This window comes from Monosiga brevicollis, genomic scaffold (genome assembly GCF_000002865.3).
Source record: "Monosiga brevicollis MX1 MONBRscaffold_4 genomic scaffold, whole genome shotgun sequence".
In the NCBI taxonomy this organism is placed as follows: domain Eukaryota; class Choanoflagellata; order Craspedida; family Salpingoecidae; genus Monosiga; species Monosiga brevicollis.
Genome location: NW_001865041.1, coordinates 94,112 through 117,023, shown reverse-complemented (window position 1 = coordinate 117,023; position 22,912 = coordinate 94,112). Strand labels below are relative to the sequence as shown.

Here is a 22,912-nt window from a genome sequence, read left to right as displayed (position 1 = left end):
GTAGGGTGTGGGCGCCCATAGAATCGATCATGAGCAACAGAAGTTTGTTGAGGCAGCCTATTACTTGCCAGAAAAGGTCAAGCAACGAACTGGCCAAGTGCGGATCGAGGCGAGAGCGAGAGCATATCCAGGACACCAGAGATGCTACCGCAAAACACAGTCCCAAGTCATCAAAGAAAACCCATACCGATAAGAGGCGGTCAGGTGCCAGAGCCAGTTGACTCAACCCGGCGCCCGTCAGAGCGCAACATAGCCAGTAGATGACGCAGCCAACGATGGCTGATGTCAGTCGGAGCTTTGTGACAAGTGTGGGCACGCTGGCTGCAGCCGTCAACCACATGATTGTGCTGATAATCTGTGCTATTGCAGCAACGGGCATCATGGACCAAGAGAGTAGGCCCCCAGTACTATTGGCATCGTAGCGCCACCAAACGCGCTGTGCTATGAGTACCAGCGCCACCATTCGCAGCAGAATCTATAGCAAACAGGGTACGGCCAGAAAATTCAAATCCGAGCCAGCAAATGTGAGGCGCTGCCAGCCAAAGCCGAACAAGCCAAAAAAAAACAAGAAAAAATGAAAATAAAAACCCCAATAAAAACGAAAACAAATACAAAAAAACCACAAAGGTCGGTGTACAGACCGCGCCGGCTTGCTCGACTCTGAAGGCAAAATACACACTGGCAATGAGGGCCTAAAAGATCAGACAGCATGCGTGAGTGTGAGATCAAGGAGAATCGAGCGAGCAAGATCAAGAGTGGTCAGCGGGTTAAGATGGCGGCCGCGTAGGCCTGCGAGAAAGGAGAACGAAGGTCAAACACCAACGCGGTGCTCTCTTCGCAGGGCGTACCACGCTGCCACCACTTGTGAAGAACCAAATCACAGCGCCGCAGGCTGGCAAGGCGTTGGCGAGAGCATTGAGTTCGATGCCCAATTGCTGCGTGCAACGAGATAAAAATGAGCACAAGAGCTATTCTTGTAGGCCCCCAAAAAGGTGCGCAGTGCGCAGGGCACTTCCGCAACAAGTGGTGGGCCTCTACAGAGTACTATCAATCATCTTACATCACTTCCAAACAGCGCCGAAGCGACCCAGAAGGCGCCGATACCCATTAATGCAACGGACACCGCGGAGCTGCTCAAAGCACGAACGTCGAAAAGACAGCAATAAGCCAGGGTCAGCGCCGTCCGGTCGAACGGGACAGGCTGGTGGGAGTGCACGTTTGGGGCGGAGCGAAACGTACGCAAAGTTCCAACTCAAAGCCTGTACTTCAAGGCCTGCTAAGAAGATAACCAGACCACAGGTGGCAATGCCGAGTTGATTGAAGCGGCCCTGATCCAGAACACGGCCAATGAACATGGCGTAGAGTGTGCACGTCAAGCCGGCGGCCAGGAGAAGGACCGCTGCCAACGGGTGTGCACCAAGACAGAGATAAGAGTGAGTGGGTGAAGCCAGCGGGTTTGAATACATGTCGACCCTTGAGCTGATTAGCGTGCGCGGGACGTACGCAGAAAGCCTACGGCATAGCAGCTCCACCGAGCGGCAGCCTCGTCAAAGAGCAAGGCAGCACAGGCCAACCAGAGACCAACGCGGAGAGAAATGGCGTTGCGAGCGACGAGCTGCGTGATGGCCTCTTGTAAGTGGGTAAAGCGTGTGAGCACGCTGACAGCCGAAACAATGGCAATGGCGCCAGGAATCAGCAGCAACAGGAATTGGTCGTAGACGAAAGACCCAGGGGTAAAGAAGCGCTGAACACTGAAAATGGCACCCAAAAGTGTCAAGCGCGGGCTATGCAGCGGTTCCCAGGTGGCGCGTAGGTCGAAGACTTCCACCCGCGGTGTGGGCGTCAGGAAGGGGTGGTCGGGAAACAGCAGAGGTTTAAAAGTACTATTGTAGTATGCTACGGGGCCAAGAACGGAGGAGAGCGTGTAGTCGAGCGCAAAGAGGGCCCGCAAGCGCAACATGCCGGGAGTAGTTGAGACAAAGGCTAGGATGGCAACGCTCGCGAGCAGGGACATGGCAAAGTGTAGGCTCGGTATTCGGCCGTAGGGGCCAAAGACGTGGCGCCAGCGCAGGCGGTGCCGGAAGGCGGGCTCAGCGGTTTCAGAATCTCGGACATCGTCAGCACCGAGAAAGGCCAGCTCGGCTTGATGCAGTTGTTCATCTTCGTCAGTCAGGGGATGAGGCAGCTGGTCGCTTGGGTCTTCCGGGGCCTCGGCAGCAGACGCTTGGCGCGAAGGCGTTTGTGAGCCGGAGAGTTGTTCAAGGCGTTGCTCAAGAATGTGCAAGGCTTCTTCAGCGGCTTTGTGGCTGGCAAGTTTGATTACGATATCTGCGCGTCGCGTGACGAGGACCAGATAGCGGGAGTGGTGCCTGTCGCAAAAAGCATCTCGCACATTCTGGAGTGAAAACTCGTGTTCCAAGCGTCCAGCGTCACGAAAGGATTCGCCCGGGGCTGGAGCAATCGAGAAGCGACGGTCAGTGATGGTCAGAATGGCCTTGGGCTTGTGTCTATACGTGGCCTTGGCGGCAGCGACCGCGAGTTGGACAAAATCAGCCTTATTCCCGACCAGCTCACATCGCCCTGCCTCAAAGACGGCCACCAGCTGAGGTAGCAACGTGGCGGCGCGTGCGCATGTGTAACCAGAGAAGGTTGGAAGCACGAAAAGCGAGCAATCAGTTGATATGTGCACGTGAGTTGTGAGCATAACCAAGGCTGAATCAAGCCCGCAGCACAGCAAGCAGGGGTCCGGGAGGCTGTGTCGGAGCCTGCGCGTATCTGACCTTGCAAAAATGGCGTGACATGCTTCACGGTGGGCGGGCTGGAACTTGACGGTGCTCCAATCAGCAGACGTGAATTGGGCGTGGGAAAAGGGCCTGGGGAGCCTGAGTGCTGCCCCAGGCGGTCAAGAGGCCCACTGATGGGCACGCACAGTTGTATGGACAGGGCGAGCAATTCAGCTCGACCACGTTGTCCGTTGCATGGGCATCAGGTCGCAGCTTCAAGACACCCCCAACACCATCTACATATCCTCAGCTCCTCGCTGTGGTCCCTCTTTTGCACACGCCAGTCCTGAAGCAACAGGGTCAGTACACCCGCAATCACGGTGCCTCTCCAGACATCGGGACCACACGATCTCCGCCCACCGCCTCTTTGGCTTCTCTCGCGCCACACGAAGTCCCACCAAAATGCCATGTCGTTCCGCGACAACTTTTTGTGGTTTTGTGTGTGTGTGTGTGTGTGTGTTTGTGAAAGAGAGAGCGAGCGAGCGAGAGAGAGAGAGAGTGTGTGTGAGCGAGAGAGGGAGAGAGCGAGAGAGAGGGAGAGAGAGTGTGTGTGTGTGTGTGGCTCGGCGATTCGTGTTTCGGGCGCTGTCTTTCTGGCTCGGGGTTTTGGTGTGCTGTGGCTGACCATTGGTCTGTTTGGAGGGCAAGTAAGTATTAACATGTAATACATGTAAAGTCAACACGCGTCTCGCTCGGCTCAAGTTGATTGAAACGTTCATGTGGCATTGGTGGCTTGTGCTTCTAGCCAGGTGGCCAGGGCCGCCGCGAGCACAAGGGCGGGATCGTTGTCACTCGAGGCCACATCCAAAGTTTCACCTGCGTCGGCAATGTCCTGCCGCGCCTGGCGCAATCGTTCTGCCAGGCGGCCGCCCGAACTGGACGCGGGAAGATCATCGAGGCCTGTCGTGCTGTCCGGGGCATCGCTGCGATCCTGCACTTCCAAGGCTCGACAACTGCACTCGACATAGGGGAGGCCGAGCTTGGCGGCTGTTTGACGACCACTTGCGGGTGAGACCTGCGCAGCCAAGGCATTGAGCCAAAGTCACAGTAGCGGGGTGAACGCCAAGCCTGTGGGAGAACCAAGCCAGTGGGAACCTACGGCGGGTGCATAGTCCATAATGACGGCATTGTTGTCTCGATTGTGCCGAAGATCGGTTTTGAGGCCCACGAGCACAGCAACGGGTGCGGGCACGCCATGGGCTTTGCACAAATCTTGCAGCTTTTTTACTTCCGGAAACCACCTGCCAGCAAGATGACATGTTGAATGAGGTCGATTGGTGAGACCTTGTAGCAGCCCACGTTGGGGCGGATAAGAAGCACGGGGCCCGAATCAAAACAAGAATTGTGAATAGCTTCGGAGATGCAAGTGGAGGGTTGGGCGGCACCCCGGACGGTCGACACACCGGGTCGTGACATGTGCCAGTGTTTCCCGACTGTCCACTGCAAAGCACAACAGGAAAATGTCAACTCGTCCTGGCAAAAAATATTGTTTCCTAAGTGAGTTGCAGCCGCTCGGCGTGAGAAAGCCATATGGGAGTAGAGCTGCAGACTGTAGGAAGCGGCGGAGGTCAAAGGCGCATTCAAAGGCGAGGTGTTCAACCTGGGTCCCATTTGAAACTGATCGCGGCTAGAGTCCTCGAGGAGTTCGAGGGTAGTGACCAGTGTATTCGGGGGTCGGGCACCGGTAGGGCGGCGACCAGAGCGACGTCGTAGGCTGGCACGGAAGGAGCGACGGGCGCCAGAATCACGACGACTCTTCGGGGTGCCGTCCACTTCAGTTTGCAGCTGACGCCAGGGGCGGAGGTCGGCATGAACCCGGGGTACAGTGGCAGGGTTGTTTGCAAAATCGTGATGCAACGTCGCCCCAGGCTGATTCGTTCTTTGCGCCTTGAGGAGGCTGTGCAGGAGGGCGCTCTTGCCAACGGCCCAATCACCCAAGGCCATGAGTGCGAGAGTTTGATCGAGCTCTTGTGCCACCTTACTGGCCCGGGCATCCAAAGTCGGCTCGACTGCACGCGTTTCCTGTACCGTAGCCTTGGTTAACTTGAGTTTGCGATCGTCAGCTGCCAATGAATAGGTTGCAGGGGCCCCGGCATTTTGAAAGGTCTCGGAGATCGAAGAGATGGCGCGCGCTGGTGCGTCAAAGCAACGATAGGCACCATGGGATAAGAGATGGCCCCGACAGTGGGTGTGCTCAGCACCATGGGCGCACGTGGCGTGGCTACTTGCTGTGGCGCGACATAGAACATGACGGTCTTGGCCATATTGGTAATGAATCACATCAGCTGATGCCACGGGCAGTTCAATGGTAGCTGCCGCCATCGCCGCCAAAGAAGCCTGCCTGCCCTCGGAACGAGAGGAACAATGAGATTAGACCAACAAAAGACTGCCTCGCAACAGTACAGCTCGCAAAGCTTTGATTGTTTGGTGCCTGTACAATCGAAGCATGCGCACACCACGGACTCGGTTCACCATCGTGTGCGAGAGCGAATCCAGCCACAAACCCGAGACCTGATTTGGCAGCACCACCGAAAGAGAAGAAAAAAATTCAAATCAGGTTTGTGCCTTCATGCACACATTTCCAATTTTGCAATTTATAAATTAAAATACCTGAAGCTGGGTCAGTCGGCGCCTTAGCTCAGTGGTAGAGCGTTGGTCTCGTAAACCAAAGGCCACGAGTTCGATCCTCGTAGGTGCCTTAGTTTTTGCTTCGCGGTTCAATGTCAGATTTTCAGATCTAGCTGATCGTTGCAAGTGTGCTGATCGATTTTTTTTTTTTGGCGCTGGCGGGGTGGCGCGCATCGCACGCATCATGGATGGCCACGCCTTGTTGAGTCTGGCAGGCAGAGAGAGACAGACGCCTTGACACGTTGAAGGCGAGTGGGCGGGTGGAGGCCACTTTTCTCTCCACGTGAAGCAAGCTTGGTTCTGTTCATTTGCTCTGGCTGCACAGCAGCAATGTGGACGCTTGTCTGGAGCCCTGTTCATAAGGATGCTTGGTTTCCTGCAAGAGAGCTCCAATACGCCATCACCCGTTGGGCGCAGGCGCAAAGGTGATCAATCATGCAAGTGAACTGAGCTGCCTGCTGATAAAAGACCCTCTTGCACTTTGGTCCTGCCAGTCAGTATCACTACTGGAAGTCTCCCCCATCCAGTTTCTGAATATCCCCTGACCAGCTCCAGACGCAGTCTGTCTGTAGCCGATGGCGGGTGTGATTCGTTGCAATGCAGCCACTCGGAATGGCCATCATCACGCACGCCACACATGTGTGTCTGGTCATCATCCTGGTGATTTCGAATGGGCCAGGGAAGGCCTGCCCAGCCATAGGCAGGCTCCTCTGATCCACACGGCGCGTGGACACATCAGCAAGCTCCCATCTCTTGAATAGTGTGCACTGACAAACAAGCGTCATTTTACAGGAATCCCAGCTGCCGACAATAGTAGTTGTTGCTCCGCTTCCTTCTTCCACCAACCCCCGTCTCCTACGCACTCCGTGAGTCTGGATCCCACTTGCTCAAACCCGTCCCACAACCGTCAGCATGCGCTTGCTGCGCGTAGCAGTCGTGCTGGCGTGCGCCCTTCTCGCCACGAGCTGGGCACGCGACCATGACATCCTGCAAGGAACGGAAAAAACCATCGACAAGGCCACTGGAGCCTTGCACGCCGCCAAGGATGGCCTCAAGTCTGCCCAAGCCAAGACTGCTAGCGCCGCAGAGACGGCCTCCATCAATGCCAAAACCGGGGCGCAGACCGCGCAAGCCAAGGCCACCGAGGCTGCGCAATCCGCCCGTGAAGCTCTGAATACGGCCACCGATTACATTCAACGCGAGGTAAGCTTGCGGTTGTTTTCACATCTTCTATGAGTCAATACTCAGATTTGTCACACCCTGTTCCGTTGTTCGATGTGCGACGACTGCGTTGACTCGGTGTCCATCTTAATTCCATTGTGCTTTTTTTTTGTTGCTTTGCATTTGGCGTCCTGTTCATAGAGCCAAACGAGTCAAGAACTTAAAGGCATGGATCGCTTGAAGACTCGCCTCGGGCTGCAGGACGTTCCCAACCCCACCATCCGTGATCGCGTGAACACCCAGCTGGCCAAGGCACAGGAACTGGTCCGTCAGGGCTCTCTCGATGCCCGTGAGGCGTACGAGAGCCTTGAGGCCCGCTTGGCCGAGGAATCTCTTGAGCCGTCAACCTTTGACCGCTTGAAGCAAGCACTGGGCCTGCAACAACCCAACACCCGTCAACGCCTGGAGGCCGAGGGCGCCAAGCTACGCGAGCAGGCCAGCCATCTTATTGAAACTTCGCAAAGCCAAGCTGTCTTCCTTCGCGACGCTGCCGTCTCCCTGGCGGGCCGCGCGACCGAGGCGGCACACGAAGCCAAGATTGAGGCCGAGAAGCAGGCCGCCCACGCCCAGAAGCACGGTCTACGTGAAAAGCTGGGCTTGAAGAAACCCACGGCCACACTGCGCGATCAGGCGACCGAGCAGGCCGAGGCCTTGCGTGATAGTGCCGAATCCATTGCCACCCGTCTCTCCGCCCAGGCCGACACGTGGGGCAGCCGCCTGTCTTCCGCCATGTCAGAGATGACCGACTTTAGTGGTGATCAGCTGACCAAAGCCCGTGCAGCGCTTGCCGACACCTCGGACGACATTCGCCAATATAGCCGTGACCTTTATCACCAGGCCAAGGAGCAGATGCAGCCCTCCGATGCCAGCAGTTCCTACCTTCAACAACTCGAGTACAGCTTGGGCCTGGCCGAGGCGCCCCATGCAACCGTGCGGGATCACATTGACGCCGGTTTGAGCGCCTCCAAGGACGGCCTGGCCACTGCTTCGGAGCATCTCAGTGCTGAAGGCAAGGTGCTCGGTGATCGTTTGCAAAAGGCTGCTCATGTGGCCAAGGAGAAGTCAAAGGTGCTTGGTGCCAGTGCAGCCGAGCACGCTCAAGAGTGGTCTGAATCCCTCAAGTCGACCGCCCACAAGGCCTCAGCCAAGTTGCAAGCCACAGCAGCCCATGTGCAAGAGGCAACGGGTGAGGCCATGGATAAGGCCCGGGCGCACGCTGCCGAAGCCAAGGCGCAAGCCGCCGATGCCCGTGCCAAAGCCGGCAAGCATGGTGAAGAGATTAAGCAGAACGCCGAATCGGCCTGGCAATCAGCCAAGGCCACGGGCCACGAAGCTGCAGAGGACTTGAGCGCCCGTGCTAGCAACCTGGGCACCCAGCCCACATGGTGGCAGCAAACCCAGCACTATCTCTTTGGCACACCCCTCCGCACCGAGCAGGCATGGCACGATGCACGTAGCAAGGCGTCCGAGGGCTGGCAGGCGACCCGCGAAAATGCCGGTCATGTTGCCGATCAGGCCCGTGAGCGCTGGGCTGATGTCAAAGACAAGGCGGCCAGTGGATGGGACACCGCCTCAGGCCAGGCACGCCGCACGGCAGACCAAGCCACTGATTCACTCCGTGCTGCTCGCCAGACCGCCGGCGAGAAGCTCGAGGACATTGAGGCTACAGGTACCGCCTACACTGAGAAGGCACGCCACGGTGCCGAGTCTGCTGCAAACAAGGCGCAGCATGCGGCGCAGCGAGCAGCTTCGGCCGGCCAACAGGCTGGTGCCACCGCCACCAACAAGCTGCGCGAGGCTGTTGACCAGGTGAAGGAAAACAAGTACAGCGAGCAAGTCCACTTCACGACCCACCCTGACACCTGGCACGACATGCGTGGTCTTGTCGATGGCATGCTTGAGGGTACCCACCAACGCGGCCAAAAGGTCGCAGATGAGGTCAAGGCCCAGACACATCACTTGGCCGACAAAGCCGGTGCCGTGTACCACCGCGGTAAGGAGGGAGCTTCCGAGGCCGTGCGCAAGTTGCACGCTGGCGTGAAGGAAGTCCCACCGATTGCGGAGAACGAGTCTCAACGCGTTCGACAGGCCGTCGTGCAAGGGACTCAACAGGTCAAGGCGGGCGCCCAGAACCTCAGTGCGGGCACTCGCAAGGCCATTGCCAATTCAGAGCTTGAGGATGCCTACCAGCAAGCAGCCAGCGCTCTCAAGTCGATGAGTGACTTGAGCGGTAACATTGAGAAGTCGCTCTGTGAGCACGCGCCCACCAAGACGACACAGCTGCATCGTCAAATCCATCGCCACTTTGACTCGGTTGATGCATCCGCGCGCGATGCTTTGAAGCAGCTCGGCAAGAAGGTACGAATCTTACATGGACCGATGGCCCCTCCCTTTTTTGCCCTGGGCATGCTTGCGTCAATGTCTCCATTCCACTCATTCGTATTCGCGACTGTTGATGGCTTTTTCGTTCCGTGTAGCGCGATAACCTGGTCAAGTCGACGCGATCTTTGTCGGACGATGCGCGCGAGCGCATGGAAAGCGAAAAGCAACGGTTTTTGGAAACCTCTCGAGACTTTGTTGAGATGATGGGCAGTGCTCAGCAGGCTCTCAAGGCCGAAACTGACCGCATTGTCGGCACAGACTGCACGCTCTGGGAGAAGGGTCAAGAGTTGAGCGAGGACTTTCTGGATCGACTCTCCGACTTGATGGACGACTGCTACCACTCGATGCAGGACTACACTGAGCGCGCTGCTGCACAGCTGAAGCAAACCGTCTCCCTACACTAAGAAGCGGGCTCTGAGAAAAAAAAAGAAACGCAAGCCCAATTGCGGGTAGCAAAAGTCAACTGCTTTCTCTTGAACCTGTCTGCAAGGCCCGGCTTGACATTTCAACGCATCTCTGGATATGTGCGGTACTCGTGCACGAGCTGTTTGTCCTGCCTTTCCCCATGGAGTGCATGTCGTCGGGCTTAACCTGTTGTTCAATTGCCAAACGGTGACTGTTTGTGGAGGAAATTTGTGCCGCGCACATTTCCCCTAGTAAAAGTGGTGTTTTATCGTTCAAATTGACAGTCACTGGCCTTCCATCAACGGCTCCAGTATCACATCACGCTTACTGATCCAGTACAGCACAGCACAGCACATTCATGCATTCACTTATGGGGCTCAATTACGCGACATCTGTGCCAGTTGCACCATCCGACAAGGCCGTGTTTAACAACGGATCGTAGGTTGATGCAATTGCTCTGGATAGGACGGGCGTCGTGGGCAAGAGGTAGTAAGGCCCCTCGGGGGCAATCAGCCATCGCAATCGCAATGGCTGCGGGTTGCCGTCTTCCGTGCCAAGGAGGTGAGTGTAAGGCCAAAGTAAAGAAAAAGCCAAAAAAAAAAAGAAAAAAAGAAAAAGGGGGCAGAGTACACTACTAAACTTGGGCTGGGGACAGAGCGGAGGAAGTGCCGGGTCTCTAGAGCAGAACAGCCACAGGCTGTCAACAGGGAAGAAGGCCGGCCTTTTGAACAGAGAAGAGTCGGCTTGTGGCTAGGAGGAGAAAGCGGTTGACCCGGACGCCTGTGAAGCGTTGATGGCCTCCCGGAGGGCGTGGACGGAGTCAGCATGGCCAAAACGTTGTGCAACATCCAGGGGCGTGTCACCGTGTCGGTCAATGGCCAGCGCTAGGCCTGGGTCTGCTCGAACAAGCTCGCGGATAACATCTGGCTCATCTGCCTCGGCAGCAGCGTGAATGGGTAGCCAGCCATTGTTGCTCTGTGCCGCACGAACATTGGCACCCGCTTGCAAAAGGATGCGCACGCAGGCCACGTTGCCTGTGGTGGCCGCCCAGTGAAGGGCCGTGCGATTGTGTAGCGTCACATCCACCGCATTAACATCATTGTGGGCCAAGGCCTGCACCAAAGCATCTCGGTTGCCCTCCTGCGCTGCCTCATGCAGATCCAGCGCCTGCATCTTGACTCAATCTCCCTTTTTTGATCTCGAAATAAAAGAGAGAGAGAGAGAGAGAGAGAGAGAGAGAGAGAGAGAGAGAGAGAGAGAGAGAGAGAGAGAGAGAGAGAGAGAGAGAGAGAGAGAGAGAGAGAGAGAGAGAGAGAAGAGAGAGGGGGAGAGAGAGAGAGAGAGAGAGAGAGAGAGAGAGAGTGAGAGTGTGTGTTTCTCTTTCTTTTGAGTCTCTCTCTCTCGTTTCCCTGTGCGGTCATTGTCAGATTTTATTGTCAGACAAAGTGTGTCAAATGGGCAAAGTGGATGATGGCACGGCTGCCCCCGAAGATCGTGTATACCCTGCCTGAGCTCAGTCCTGGCGAGGGGGTTGAGGAAGAGGAGGGTGATTTGGGTGGCGGCGTGGCGGTTACGGGGCAAGCACCCAAGGTTCTGTGCTTGCATGGCTGGCGCACCTCTGCCGAGATTCTGCGCTTTCAAGTATGCTTTCATGCTCCCATCGGGTGTGACAGCGCACCCGAGCTGGTGGTGGTCAGGCCCATGCTCATGAGTGACTGCCTGTAGTGCCGAGATCTACCCAAGCTGTGCCATTACCACTTTGTGGATGCCGTCCACTCGGCCAAAGGGTAGGTCAAGTATGAACCACCCAGCCCGGTCAACATTGCTTTCCTGGCCTCACTGCACGCCAACGAGCTGTAGGCCTGCACAGGAGATTGTACAGCAGTGCTTTGCACCACCGTACTACGAGTGGTATGATGCCCAAGATGATGAATACGTGGGTCTGGATGATGCTCTTGCCTACATCCGCGAAGTCAACGAGCTCTATGGTCCCTATGATGCCGTAAGTTACTGCCTTTGACGGTTGCCTGCGCTGATGGACCGTCGCTATGCCGCCTCGAGGTACTCTCAAGAATTGACCATGGCTTTCTCCATGCTCGACCCAGGTCCTGGGGTTCTCACAGGGTGCCAGACTAGCCGCCATCTTAGCTGCGCTGAGTATACGGAAACCTGATCGTTCGTGCCGGATGGGTTTGGCCATGTCCTGCCGCTCCTTCCTCCTTCACCACCCGCTGTGCATGTCGGTAGATGCTCCCATTCCCTCTCTACGCTTTGCCATTCTGTGCTCGGGGGCGCCTTCAAGCGATCGCCTGACACGCTCACTCTTTGAGGTATGTTATTGTCATCCAGTCAGTCCTTGACGTCACCCAGCGCGACTGCCCCTTTGGTTCACCCTTGAGCACGTGCGTGTCCTACAGGGGCCGGGACCGTTAGACTTACCCGTTTTTGTCGTACACGGGAAATCTGATTTTTGTCGTGACGCCTCCCTCCAACTCGGGCAGCACTTTTGCAATGCTACAGGTCTCTCTCGTTCTCCCTGAACAAGAATTACCGTGCTCTTGGCTATCCGTCCACACCGAAACTCACCCAGACGTTGTTGCCATAGTTTGTGAACACCAGGGAGGGCACGTCCTTCCCACTCGTGCCAATGGCCCTGACATTCTTAAACAGCTCGAAGCCTTCCTCAAGCAAGTTTGCCAACCAAGCATGAGTGCTGCCTTCTGACGTCCGAGAAGAAAAGTATTGTGGTCATGTCTAGCGCATCTTCCGAGATGGTCGCGCTCTTTTAGGGGTTTAATTGAATATTGATGCTATTATATCGTCTTGACGTCAAAGAACTATTGAACAAGGCTTGCCCGGGAGGTCGAGCAAGTCCATTGGCGAGGAAAATCAAGTTTCTTTTCTTTTATTCAACATGAGTTACGAGAGAGTTTACTGCCAGTCGCATGGTTGCAGGCTGCATAGCGGGCAAACCAAGAGCAAAGCATTCTTCTGCGGCATGATTATTCGTTTGTGCAAGCCGACGTGCAGTACTCGCGCAAAACCTAGTTCGTGCATGTTGTGAGTGATTGGACGTTTGAATCAAGACATTGGCGTGCAAGAATCGCTCGTTCTTCACTCAAAATCCATTTTGTGGCACACCATCACTGACTTGATAAGCAGCCGACTGGTGCTGTCCCGTGCTTTCCAGTACTTGGAGGGCAGTCTTGCCATCGCCATTGAGCGCCTCAGGGCTAGTCATTGGGACGAGCATTAGAATGAGGAAATGGTTCAATCAACCCAACAATGCATGTGACATCAGGGATAAAGAAGAGGCAGCATAGCAAACTGTTGGGGCAAAACTACAGACTTGGCATTATGTTCAAGTAGGCTGCGCATCACGTCGCCCCGTTCGAATAGCAATCGTGCGGCGATATGGATGGGTTGCTCGAACAACAAGTGGGTGCGCGAGGCTGCTTTGTGAGACGTCAATGCTAATTGAGCAGGCGCGCCATGCTCCAATAGCCACAACGCCGTGTCGGCATGCTTGTTAACCAGCTAAGCCAGTATCAAACAAAGAGCAAAAAGGCAAAGCTTAAGCAAAGTGTTAATGCTCTAAAGAACACTCACATGCGCACTGCAATGAAATGCGAGCCACTACGCACGTACCGCCCAATGTAAAGGCGTCCGAAACCAGCGATCCTGCGCCTGCGTCCATTGGCCAGCAAGATCTCCTGTGAGTGCTCCCACGTCTGAACTGTTCTAATGTTTGATGCATCGCACCTTCAAAAGTTCAGGCTTGAGTGCGAGGAGCACAGCCAAACAATCAGATCGACCGGCACGTGCGGCGTGGGTTGAAAGCCATTGGCCTGCACGGTCTCGCGCAGATACAATGGCGCCGCCCGCCTGCGGAATACATGACACATGTTCGCCGACAACGTGAGCAATTTCAATCGATGCCATCAGGTGGGGTCATGCATGGCCACTTGTTCCACCCCAAGCAAAGCTCGCACCAAAAGAGTTTCGAGAACCGCGGCGCCCGTCTGAGCGGCCAAATGAGCTGGCATCACGTTATTGGCATTTGGTAAATTGACCTTGGCACCAGCACTCAAGAGTTGCTGCACTAACAGTGCGTTGCCCGTTAAAGTGGCCGCATGCAGCGGGCTTTGCTTGCGAGCATGCCTCGACACGCTGCCGTTGACATCAAAGAGCTGAGCATCACAATCCAGAGCCTGAAGCCGAAACAATAACGGCAAGACCAAGTGCCCTTGGGTATGGCTTGCCGCGCGGTCCAAAACATGTTGCAATGGGCAAGCCGAGTTGTGCAGATTATTTGGCGTCAAAGAATCTGTCTCAGCTACCGACCACTCTAGCCCAGCGTCCCTAAGTGCTTGCTCAAAAAAAGCTGCATAACGTTCAAGTGTGCGGTACTTGAGCACTGCTTGCGGGTCAAAGGGGCCCTCAAACAGGCCCAGAGCCATACGCTCAGGTTGCGAGTCAGGCGCTACCTCCTTGCGCAAACGAGTCACCAAGCGCATCGCGCCCAACGAGTCACCTCCTGAGACCCAAAAGTCAAAGTCTGGCCGAGTGCACGGCGTGCCCAAGAGCATGGCCCATATGTCCCCGATGTAGCCTTCTACGGGCGTCAACTCGCGAGCCGGCTGGGAACCTTTTTGGGCGTCCGCTTGTGCGGCAGCGACAGAAGCCCGCAGTTGAGCTTTATCCCGCTTTCCCGTTGCGGTCAGTGGCCAGTCCGAAATGAATACGATGGTTGAGGCAAGGAAGGCAGGTGGCAAATGAAGTGCTAACCAACTATTCAACACTGGCTGAACGAGGTCACGCAGTGGAAACAAACGTTGGCTCTGTAGAACCAAGCTCAGCTGAGGTGGCATCATCCAATACACAGGTGAGTAATGTCCAGGCCCCGCTTTTTTGTTTGTCAACCGTGGCTCGGTGAACAAACCTTGTTGTCAACAAGAAGGACTGCCGCTTCCAATTCCTCGTCAAGAGCTTGCACCACTTTTTCAATCTCTGCTGGTTCTATTCGGACCCCGTGAACCTTGATCTATCCCATCACCCACATGCTCGCATTGAGTGTCGCTATGGCTCTGCTCAACAAGCCACGCAAAAGACACGCGTCCTGCCTTGCACGCACAAGACTGGGCTCTCGCACACCCAACCTCATTCTTTTTGCCCAACTGGTCGGGCAAACAAATGGGAAGAACGCTTGAGTCTTTACTAATATCGAGCAGACTCACCTGATCATCCAGCCGGCCCAGAAGGTCGAGGTGGCAGTCAACTGACCGGCAAACCACATCTCCTGTGCTGTACCAGCGAGATCCATCCTCTTCAGTAAAAAATCCACCATCATGATCCAGATATTGCGCTACCAAGGTGCCACCAAGAACGAGCTCGCCCTCACTCGGGTCGCTGAGGGCTTGGTTCTCAGACTTGATTCGGTATAGCACGCCCGGGTAAGGCTGACCAATGGAGCCTGCCCTGGTTGCGTCATGCAGGCGGCAGCTGAATTGATATACGGTGCATTCGGTAGTCCCATATATGTTAAAGAGTCGATAGGTGCACCAGCGTGCTTGAAGAGATGCGGGCATACGCTCCCCACCCAACATGATGGTGCACTCAGGGTCTTGAAGCGCTGAATCCACCGTGCCCCATACCGCCGGTGTGCTGCACACATGCGAAAAGCGTTGGTGCTGACATACTGCCGCCAGCTGGCCAAGCATCGCGGCCGTATCCCTTGCCACAAGCAGCGTAGCGCCCACATGGCGGGCCGTGAGAATCTCACCCACAAAGGGGTCAAAGAGGGGTGCAGATACCAGCAATACACGACTTGTTGCATGGTATCCGTGCAGACGGGCGTGACCACGAATATATTCGAGCATATTCAGCCGGCTGGTCACCACACCCTTGGGCCGTCCGGTCGATCCGCTTGTATAGTACACATGGCAGGTATTCGGGGGCAGGGAGATGTCAGGCACCTCCGGCCGAGGTGTCAAGCTCCATGCGGTTTCGCCTGCGTGCCACTCAAGGGTGTGGCTAGCAATTTGCTGCAAGATATATTCTCGTCGCTGTGATGGCATGCCACTAACGATGACATATGGAACAGCAAGTTCGAAGCAAGCTGCCACACCAGCAACGAGGTGGGGCGTGCTGCTCAAATCCAGACCAATGCACGTGACATCTGACATGCTCCGCAAGAGCAGCATCAGCTCTTGCAGAAGCTGTGGAAAACTCTCCACAGCTGACACATCGTTCTCGGTTTTCAGATCGATGCGCTCAACCCGAAAGGTTTCCATGTTAATGTCGACCTCCGTCCAGTCACTCATGCCTGCTCGATGCGGCCCGACAAGTTGCGCTCACATCGAGCAGAGTCTTGTGCACATGGAAAAACGTTGCATCAGAAAGAAATTGGGTGAAAAATTTGAGATGTGAAGAGTTCGGAACTCAATTTTGTATCAGTGGTTTATTCTTCTTGGACAAAGTCCACCGCTCTGAACGACGACTGATGCATCGAGCACGAGAAGAAAAAACAAACAAACAAGACCACTCTCACAGATCACACAGAGCACAGACACTGCCGTCGCACCGCTCATGGATGAGGCAGACGCGTACAGAAAAGCACGTTCTGGCTGTTGGACTGGCGAGACAAACAAACAAATGAACAAACTACCAAAAAAAGGGTCGGGATTATTCTTCTTCTGATGAACAAAGGGAGAGGATAAGATGAAAAACGACAAAACGACAAAACTACAGGTACCATGTGAGATCAAGAAGCGCACACGCTCATCATCATAGGTGATCATCCTCGCCGCTCGCCTCGTGAAGTTGAAGCTCTGAAACATTGCCAAACACAAATGGCGATTCTTCCATAGCCGCGTCGTCGTGATATCGAACGCTAGTGAGGTTGATGCCTTGCTGCGTGGCATCAGGTAGCTGATCCTCTGTGACACCGAAGAATTTGAGACGCTTTGTACCACGCTCAGGTTCGCGAGGCAGTGCATGGTCTTCAGGCACCTTGCGAGCCGCAACACGTGCCCGCAGAAGCACAACTCCAAGCACCAGCGTCACGACCAGACATATCACGTCCTGCACCAGAAGCCATGATGGAGACTCTAAGCCGACCACAGGGATAACTAGGGCAGCAGTGAAGAGTGCCAGAGGCAAAGCAAGCCAAGGGTATGCATGACTGGTCTGGGGATCGGGCTCGCTTTGAAGAGAGTCTTCTGGCAATGATGCTGGCAAGCTCACAGCGGAAACTCCATGAACACCATCGTATATCGGATTGGCATAGGTTGCCAAATGTCGAGGCGTTCGGCCTTGTTGATGAGCCGCCACTGAAATTTGAGCCGAACGTGAGCGACACGCCCAAAGACCCCAAATGAACAGGCCACCAAAAACCGGTAAGACCAACGCCACCAAAGCCGTCGTCAGGCGCAGCGAGAAAGACATCTCGATACATCTATCAAGGCATATCATCAAGAAGATCCCGGGGATGTGGATGAGCGCTCTGGTATCAAGAGGCACGGCAGTCGTTAAGAACACACGCCTACCTGCTGTCGCTACTGTCCAAGTCATCGTGTGCGGCTGAGATGGCACTAACACCGGCAAACAAAATGGCTGCGACAATTGCGTAGCGCGCATCAGTTGTGCAGGTAAACAATCACGCGGCATGCGAGAAAAAAACAAATGCGAGCACAAATTTTGCTTTGCTCAAGAACATCGAGGGTGCAATTCTCACCATAAAGCACAGCCGTAGCTGCGAAATGAAGGAAGGGCAAGACCGAAAGAAGAAAGGTCATGAAAAGCCATCTGAAATTGAAGCAAGTGTCAAGAAAGGTGAGACCTGGCATGGTGTGGGCACTCCTTCAAAGAAACGGACCAGGCATGGCAGACAGCATGTAGTGGGAACTCACCCGCCATGGAAAACAGCACCCGCTATGTACACGCTCTTGATGACTTGACAAGCGTCGGAGCTTGGCTCAAGCACATCTTCGTTGAATCCGATGCCAGCCAGACAAAAGGCAAACAACGAAAAGAATAAATGAAGCGAAGCCCCGCATTGCCCATCAATGGGTCCAAAGTCCATGCAAACCGTTACAAGAGCAAGGACAAGGGAAAGTGCTGCAGCAAGAGCGCGTATAGAAAAGGGATAAAATTCCGCAGTTTGGCCTTGTGAGCCCAAAAACGGTGCTTCTGTTGTGGGAGGAAAAGTGGTGATAGGCAATGTGGCTTCGTCTGAAGCACTTGAGCTGATGCTCGAGGTGCTGGAGGTACTGGAGGTACTGGACGTGCTGGAAATACCGGAGGTGCTGCTTACACACTCACGGTCTTCCGTAGACGTCCCATTGCTGAGGGCCGGACCCTCGCAGACGCTTCGTGCTACGCAACTGTCACTTGCTGCATTGTAATACTCGATCGACCCTCGGCACCCATAATAACAGTATTCCTCGCCTCCCGATCCTGTATTCTGCAGTGGGCGCGGATTGAATCCACCTACGCCTTCGCTAATAAGATTGACCATCGTGCCTTCCACGCTTGACACCGTCGCGTTCAACTCAAAGTTGTACTCATATGGACTGGTCACCGCACCTCCGAAGTACTTCAACTGGTCACTGGCCAGCACCCGCAGAAAAAATAGCACATCAATCGCGGTCGAATCTCCAAGGAGCGGGATGGTCAAGGCCGTGCCTGGCGTGTAGGGGACCGCCACGGCAACCGTCTGAGCACTGCCACCTAGCGCATCAAAGACAGCCAAGCCAGACGCATTGTCAAAGCCTCGCACGACTCGCTCAGCCAGCGAGCTATTGACACTGCCATCTGTCGCTAAGAAAACCAGCCAAGCTTCGACAGCACTGTTGTTGACTTCCTCCAGGCTTGCAGTCAGCACACTGGTGGCGAGTTCTACGCGGCACTCGCCAGCGGTACTGTTCCACCGTTCTACCTCAAAAGAAGGAACAAAAAACATGGACCCCACAAGGATTTGCAGTTGGAAAAGCAAATCAGTGCCCGTAACTACTCCATTACGGTCAGCGTCGAGGCGCCCCTCTAATTCAGCATTTGCTGCAAGAACTGCTGCCACTTGCTGGCCCGTTGCGCTCACAAAATTTGACGGTGCGGTGATGGTGTAAAGGAGTGTAAAGTACGAGTCACCGGCATCAAAGGTACAAGTGCCGTCAGCATCCAGAGGGTGACCACAGGCTCGCCGCGAGCGCGAAGTTGCCGTTGGCGCCCACGCCGCGCGTACGCCAGCGGCCTCACTGCTTCGTCGTCGGCGGGCCACATCTAATTCAAGCACAACAACGCCTGCCACGAACGTACGCGGCGTGCTGCTACCAATATCCTGAGCGGGGACATCTTTGTCCTTCAGTGAGTCAACCTGCCCACTTAAGATGGCAAGCTGGGCAGCAGGGGTGTCCTGGCTGAGTGTCACTTGAAACAACTCAACAGTAGCGCCTTGCAGCGTTGACTGCACAACTCCACTGACTGACAATTCACGGCCATCCACATTGAAAGCAATCTCACCCTCCGCGTAAGACTTGGTCACCCCACCAATGCTCAGACTACCAGCAGTCCACGTCAAGCGCAAATCAAAGGCACCCACATCAGCTCCATTTGTGTTTACCCGAACGGGCAGGGTCAGGGCACTTGGGCCGATAGGAACTTGTAGCGTGAGACTTCCGCTGATGGGACCAAGATCCACATCGCCGGCATCTGGTTCCAGATTGACGTATGGATTGAGGGAGCTGCTTACTGAGCCACTGGGCACTGTGGCGTGGACATGAAGCAAGGCCTCGCCATTATCGATGAGTTGAACTGCACCTGTGACAGAGTCGGCCGCAACAACCATGTTGCTGCTGTTGTCAACACTGAAGGCCAAGAGACCAGGAAGCACCGGGGTACCCGAATACGGCACAACATCACTGAGTTCGGTTGTGTCATTGAAGATGAGGTCGATGCGTTGTCGACAAGCTGTAGCACCCACAACCCCACGGATGGTCAGGGGACTTGCGTCCACGCTGCCACTGCCACCATAGGCAAGCAACGAGTGCAAACCGATGGTGTCAACCACGACCGAGGAATTGGAAATAGTGATCATCACCTCATTGCTCTCGATCATGCCAAAGAGAGCACGCACATTGCCCTCAACAGCATCAGCAGCTTGGATGAGGCCCGAAGATGAGACGGTGGCGCTGGGAAGGAGTGAGGTGGCGCTAATTGCTAGATCGGTCATGGGCACGGGGTTCACGTCGCCGTTGCTCAGGGTCGTCTGTGCAGTCAGTTGAAGATTCTGGTAAATTACATCTCCAGAAGTGCCAAAGTATCGGTACGCTATGCGCTTCTCCGCATTGGTAGATCCAGGGTAACTCGGGGAAGGGTATGAGGCGAGTTGAACGGAGACCGTTTTGACCACGCGCACTTGTACCCAGCCAATCACGCCCGAAAATTCGGCCGTGATATTTGTGAAACCCGTACCAACGGCGGATATGCTGGGCGAGCCCGCAGTATTACGAGCCACAGTGACGACACTGGTATTAGACGAGGAGAGTACAACACGTTCGTCCGTGCTCAAAGTGCGTGAGCTACCGTCGCTGTAGGTGACACGCACCACCAAAGTCGTTGATGTTGCATATCCTAGCACGGTGCTTGGGTCGGATGGCTCAACGAGAAGTGCCGAACCCACTGTGAGCGCAACGCCGGTGGCATTGGGCATTCGCACCAACACTGTTGAACGACTTTGGGCAACATAGGTATATGGCGAGACACACGAGCTGGGGTTGCGCCATGCAACAAGCAAGTTGAATGTATCAGTGCTTGACATGGCGTTGATTGGAACATAAACACTCTGCGCGCCGTTGTTGATAGACAGAGTCTCGTTTTCCAGCGAGGTAAGCGAAAAATGGTGTGTAGCCGGTCGTAGAATCTGAAAATGGCCAGAGGCAAAGCGAGCAATCACCACAATCAAAGCGCTGTCACCCTCAGCCGTAAGAGCTTGTGAAAGCGTCGTGATGCTGGCCTGGATGATACTATTTGCAGTGCCCACCACAGCAAGTGTTGTGCCAGTAATGGGGCGAGCTTCTAGGGCTGACAGCTCGTCGATTGCTGTGCTGCATTCAAGATTCAAAGTACCCAGGACACTGGAGGAAGCTGCCGTCACGTTGATGTTTGTCATACCACTGCTCTGGCAAGCAAGAAGAAGACGGCCGTAGCCCTGGTCCGAGTTGACGACGCTAGCGACCGCACTTGTTGCTGCCACTGCATTTGAATCCAAGATATTGGTTACGTCCTCTTCCACAGTCGTGCCAGCGATAGAAAACTCGGCTCGAGCGCGTAGAGCGCTTTCTTGAAACATGGCCGTGCAGTCACCTTGAAGACCGCCTCGTACACTATACAGCGTAGCACTCCCGGGTGGCTGATCACCGGCAGAGAGCTTCAAGGGCGAAGTCAACGTTCCAATAACAATGCCCAGCGTTAAAGGGGGCAGCGTGTCAACGCTAAAGGTGACATTCTCAACGCCAGCACCGGTGGCGCCGAGGTGGGTCGACAGTGTCAGCTGGGTGCAGGCTGTGTTGAAGGTGAATCCAGCACTAGGGGCACTGCAGGTGATGCCTGAGGGAGAGGTTGAATAAGAGCCGTCATTGTATACGACCACACGGGCAAATGGCATGGTCGGATTTAATACACTCCACTCGGCCAGGTCAAGAAGGTACGGGTGCAAGGGCGAGACAATCACAGCAGTCGCAGCTTTCTCAACAACAACCACCGATCCAAGTCCGGACACGTTGGCGCCATTATAACGGTCATTCGTGACCATCGGGACGGGGAATGCGGTTTGGCCAGCAGGGACTTGTGTGACAGTATTATCATCAACAAGGTCTAGGGTCTCGCAGTACACGCCAATGCGCGTACTACTGTCCGCGACCGTGGCAGCGGCGTTAATTAGTAAACTGCCCAAAAGCACACTACCATCGTCTAGATAAGTCACATCTGCATTGGTTTGACGGCGGAAAAGCGCGATGATGGACGTGGCGTCTGGCACAATGTCATATGAACCAGTCCAGGTGCTCGAGTCCACGCTGAAGCCCGAAATTGTGAGGCCGCTGTGTTGCACTGAAAAGCGCACCTGGAAGAGCTCAACTTCGAACGATGTGTTTGCGTAGAGCAAAATTTCATTACTGGTGCCGGCAAACAGCGGCGCCGAAGGAAACACGGCAAACAAATTGTTGGCCACCACACCCAGAGACTGTTGTTTGTACAAGATCATGGTGTCGCTGGTGGCGACCAGTCCAAGTGCAGCCTGTGTCGCCTGAATGCGGATGTTGGTTTCATCAGTACGGTCAAACCATGCTGTTGGAACAGTTAGCACTACCGAGCACACGCCCGAAGTCGATGCCGATACAGTGCAAGACGTTGAGCTGGACTGGGATGCCGGCTCGCCATCAATCTGAATGACGGCTGTGATGAGCGTGTTTGAGATTCGCGTATGGCCGTGAATGCCACTGGCAGTCAATAATACGCGAATGGTTCGATCATCGTAGTACACGGCGTTGGTGGGTAGCGTAATGGCAATGGTGGTGGCGGGCAACAACGGACGACTGAGTGAGACAGAAGGTGTCTTGACTTGACCAACAAAGCCGGCCGCAGAGACAGACGAAGAGAGAGGAAGACTAGCATTGTAGAGGCTTGTGGTGGCGTCAGCGTCAATAGGTGCAGCAAAGAAGGCTGAGCTGATAGAGGGGCTTGATGAGAGGGCCAATTGAACAGGCAGGGTGCCGTAGGAGCTTTGATTAAACGTGGCAGCAATGAGGCCTGAGGGGATGGCGGTAGTTGTACTGGAGGTACTGCTGGTGCTGGAGGTGCTGGAGGTGCTGGAGGTGCTGGAGGTGCTCGAGGTACTGGAAGTACTGCTGGTGCTCGAGGTACTGCTGGTGCTCGAGGTACTGGAGGTGCTGCTGGTACTGGAAGTGCTGGAAGTACTGCTGGTGCTGGAAGTACTGCTGGTGCTGGAAGTACTGCTGGTGCTCGAGGTACTGCTGGTGCTGCTGGTGCTCGAGGTACTGGAGGTGCTGCTCGTGCTGCTGGTGCTCGAGGTGCTGGAAGTACTGCTGGTGCTGGAAGTACTGCTGGTGCTGCTGGTGCTCGAGGTACTGGAGGTGCTGGAGGTACTGCTGGTGCTTGAGGTACTGGAGGTGCTGGAAGTACTGCTGGTGCTGCTGGTGCTGCTGGTACTGCTGGTGCTCGAGGTACTGGAGGTACTGGAAGTACTGCTGCTGCTCGAGGTACTGGAGGTGCTGGAAGTACTGCTGGTGCTCGAGGTACTCGAGGTGCTCGAGGTACTCGAGGTGCTGGAGGTACTACTGGTGCTACTGGTGCTCGAGGTGCTGGATGTGCTGCTCGTACTCGATGTGCTGCTCGTACTCGATGTGCTCGAAGTGCTGCTAGTACTGGAGGTACTGCTAGTGCTGGAGGTACTGCTAGTGCTGGAGGTACTGCTAGTG

The 22,912-nt window shown here is 55.2% G+C and overlaps 5 protein-coding genes across 5 annotated transcripts; 1 reads left to right on the top strand and 4 right to left on the bottom strand.

Moving 5' to 3' along the window:
* Positions 1–3,498: 3,498 nt before the first annotated feature.
* Positions 3,499–5,047, bottom strand: MONBRDRAFT_23278 (uncharacterized protein; the record flags this gene model as incomplete). Its single annotated transcript, XM_001743515.1, has 5 exons — positions 3,499–3,798; positions 3,883–4,024; positions 4,187–4,325; positions 4,766–4,846; positions 4,996–5,047. The coding sequence occupies 5 exons, from the start codon at positions 5,045–5,047 to the stop codon at positions 3,499–3,501; spliced, it is 714 nt and encodes a 237-aa protein (XP_001743567.1).
* A 1,276-nt stretch (positions 5,048–6,323) lies between these two features.
* Positions 6,324–9,418, top strand: MONBRDRAFT_6135 (uncharacterized protein; the record flags this gene model as incomplete). Its single annotated transcript, XM_001743769.1, has 3 exons — positions 6,324–6,614; positions 6,774–8,990; positions 9,110–9,418. 3 exons carry the CDS (start codon positions 6,324–6,326, stop codon positions 9,416–9,418), a joined length of 2,817 nt encoding a protein of 938 aa, XP_001743821.1.
* Positions 9,419–10,169: 751 nt separating this feature from the next.
* On the bottom strand, positions 10,170–10,592 carry MONBRDRAFT_6134 (uncharacterized protein; the record flags this gene model as incomplete). The annotated part of the gene is made up of 1 exon (XM_001743514.1): positions 10,170–10,592. The coding sequence occupies one exon, from the start codon at positions 10,590–10,592 to the stop codon at positions 10,170–10,172; it is 423 nt and encodes a 140-aa protein (XP_001743566.1).
* A 6-nt stretch (positions 10,593–10,598) lies between these two features.
* MONBRDRAFT_23276 (uncharacterized protein) lies at positions 10,599–11,024 on the bottom strand (the record flags this gene model as incomplete). Its single annotated transcript, XM_001743513.1, has 2 exons — positions 10,599–10,828; positions 10,922–11,024. 2 exons carry the CDS (start codon positions 11,022–11,024, stop codon positions 10,599–10,601), a joined length of 333 nt encoding a protein of 110 aa, XP_001743565.1.
* Positions 11,025–13,360: 2,336 nt separating this feature from the next.
* MONBRDRAFT_6133 (uncharacterized protein) lies at positions 13,361–15,742 on the bottom strand (the record flags this gene model as incomplete). Its single annotated transcript, XM_001743512.1, has 2 exons — positions 13,361–14,224; positions 14,657–15,742. 2 exons carry the CDS (start codon positions 15,740–15,742, stop codon positions 13,361–13,363), a joined length of 1,950 nt encoding a protein of 649 aa, XP_001743564.1.
* Positions 15,743–22,912: the final 7,170 nt, after the last annotated feature.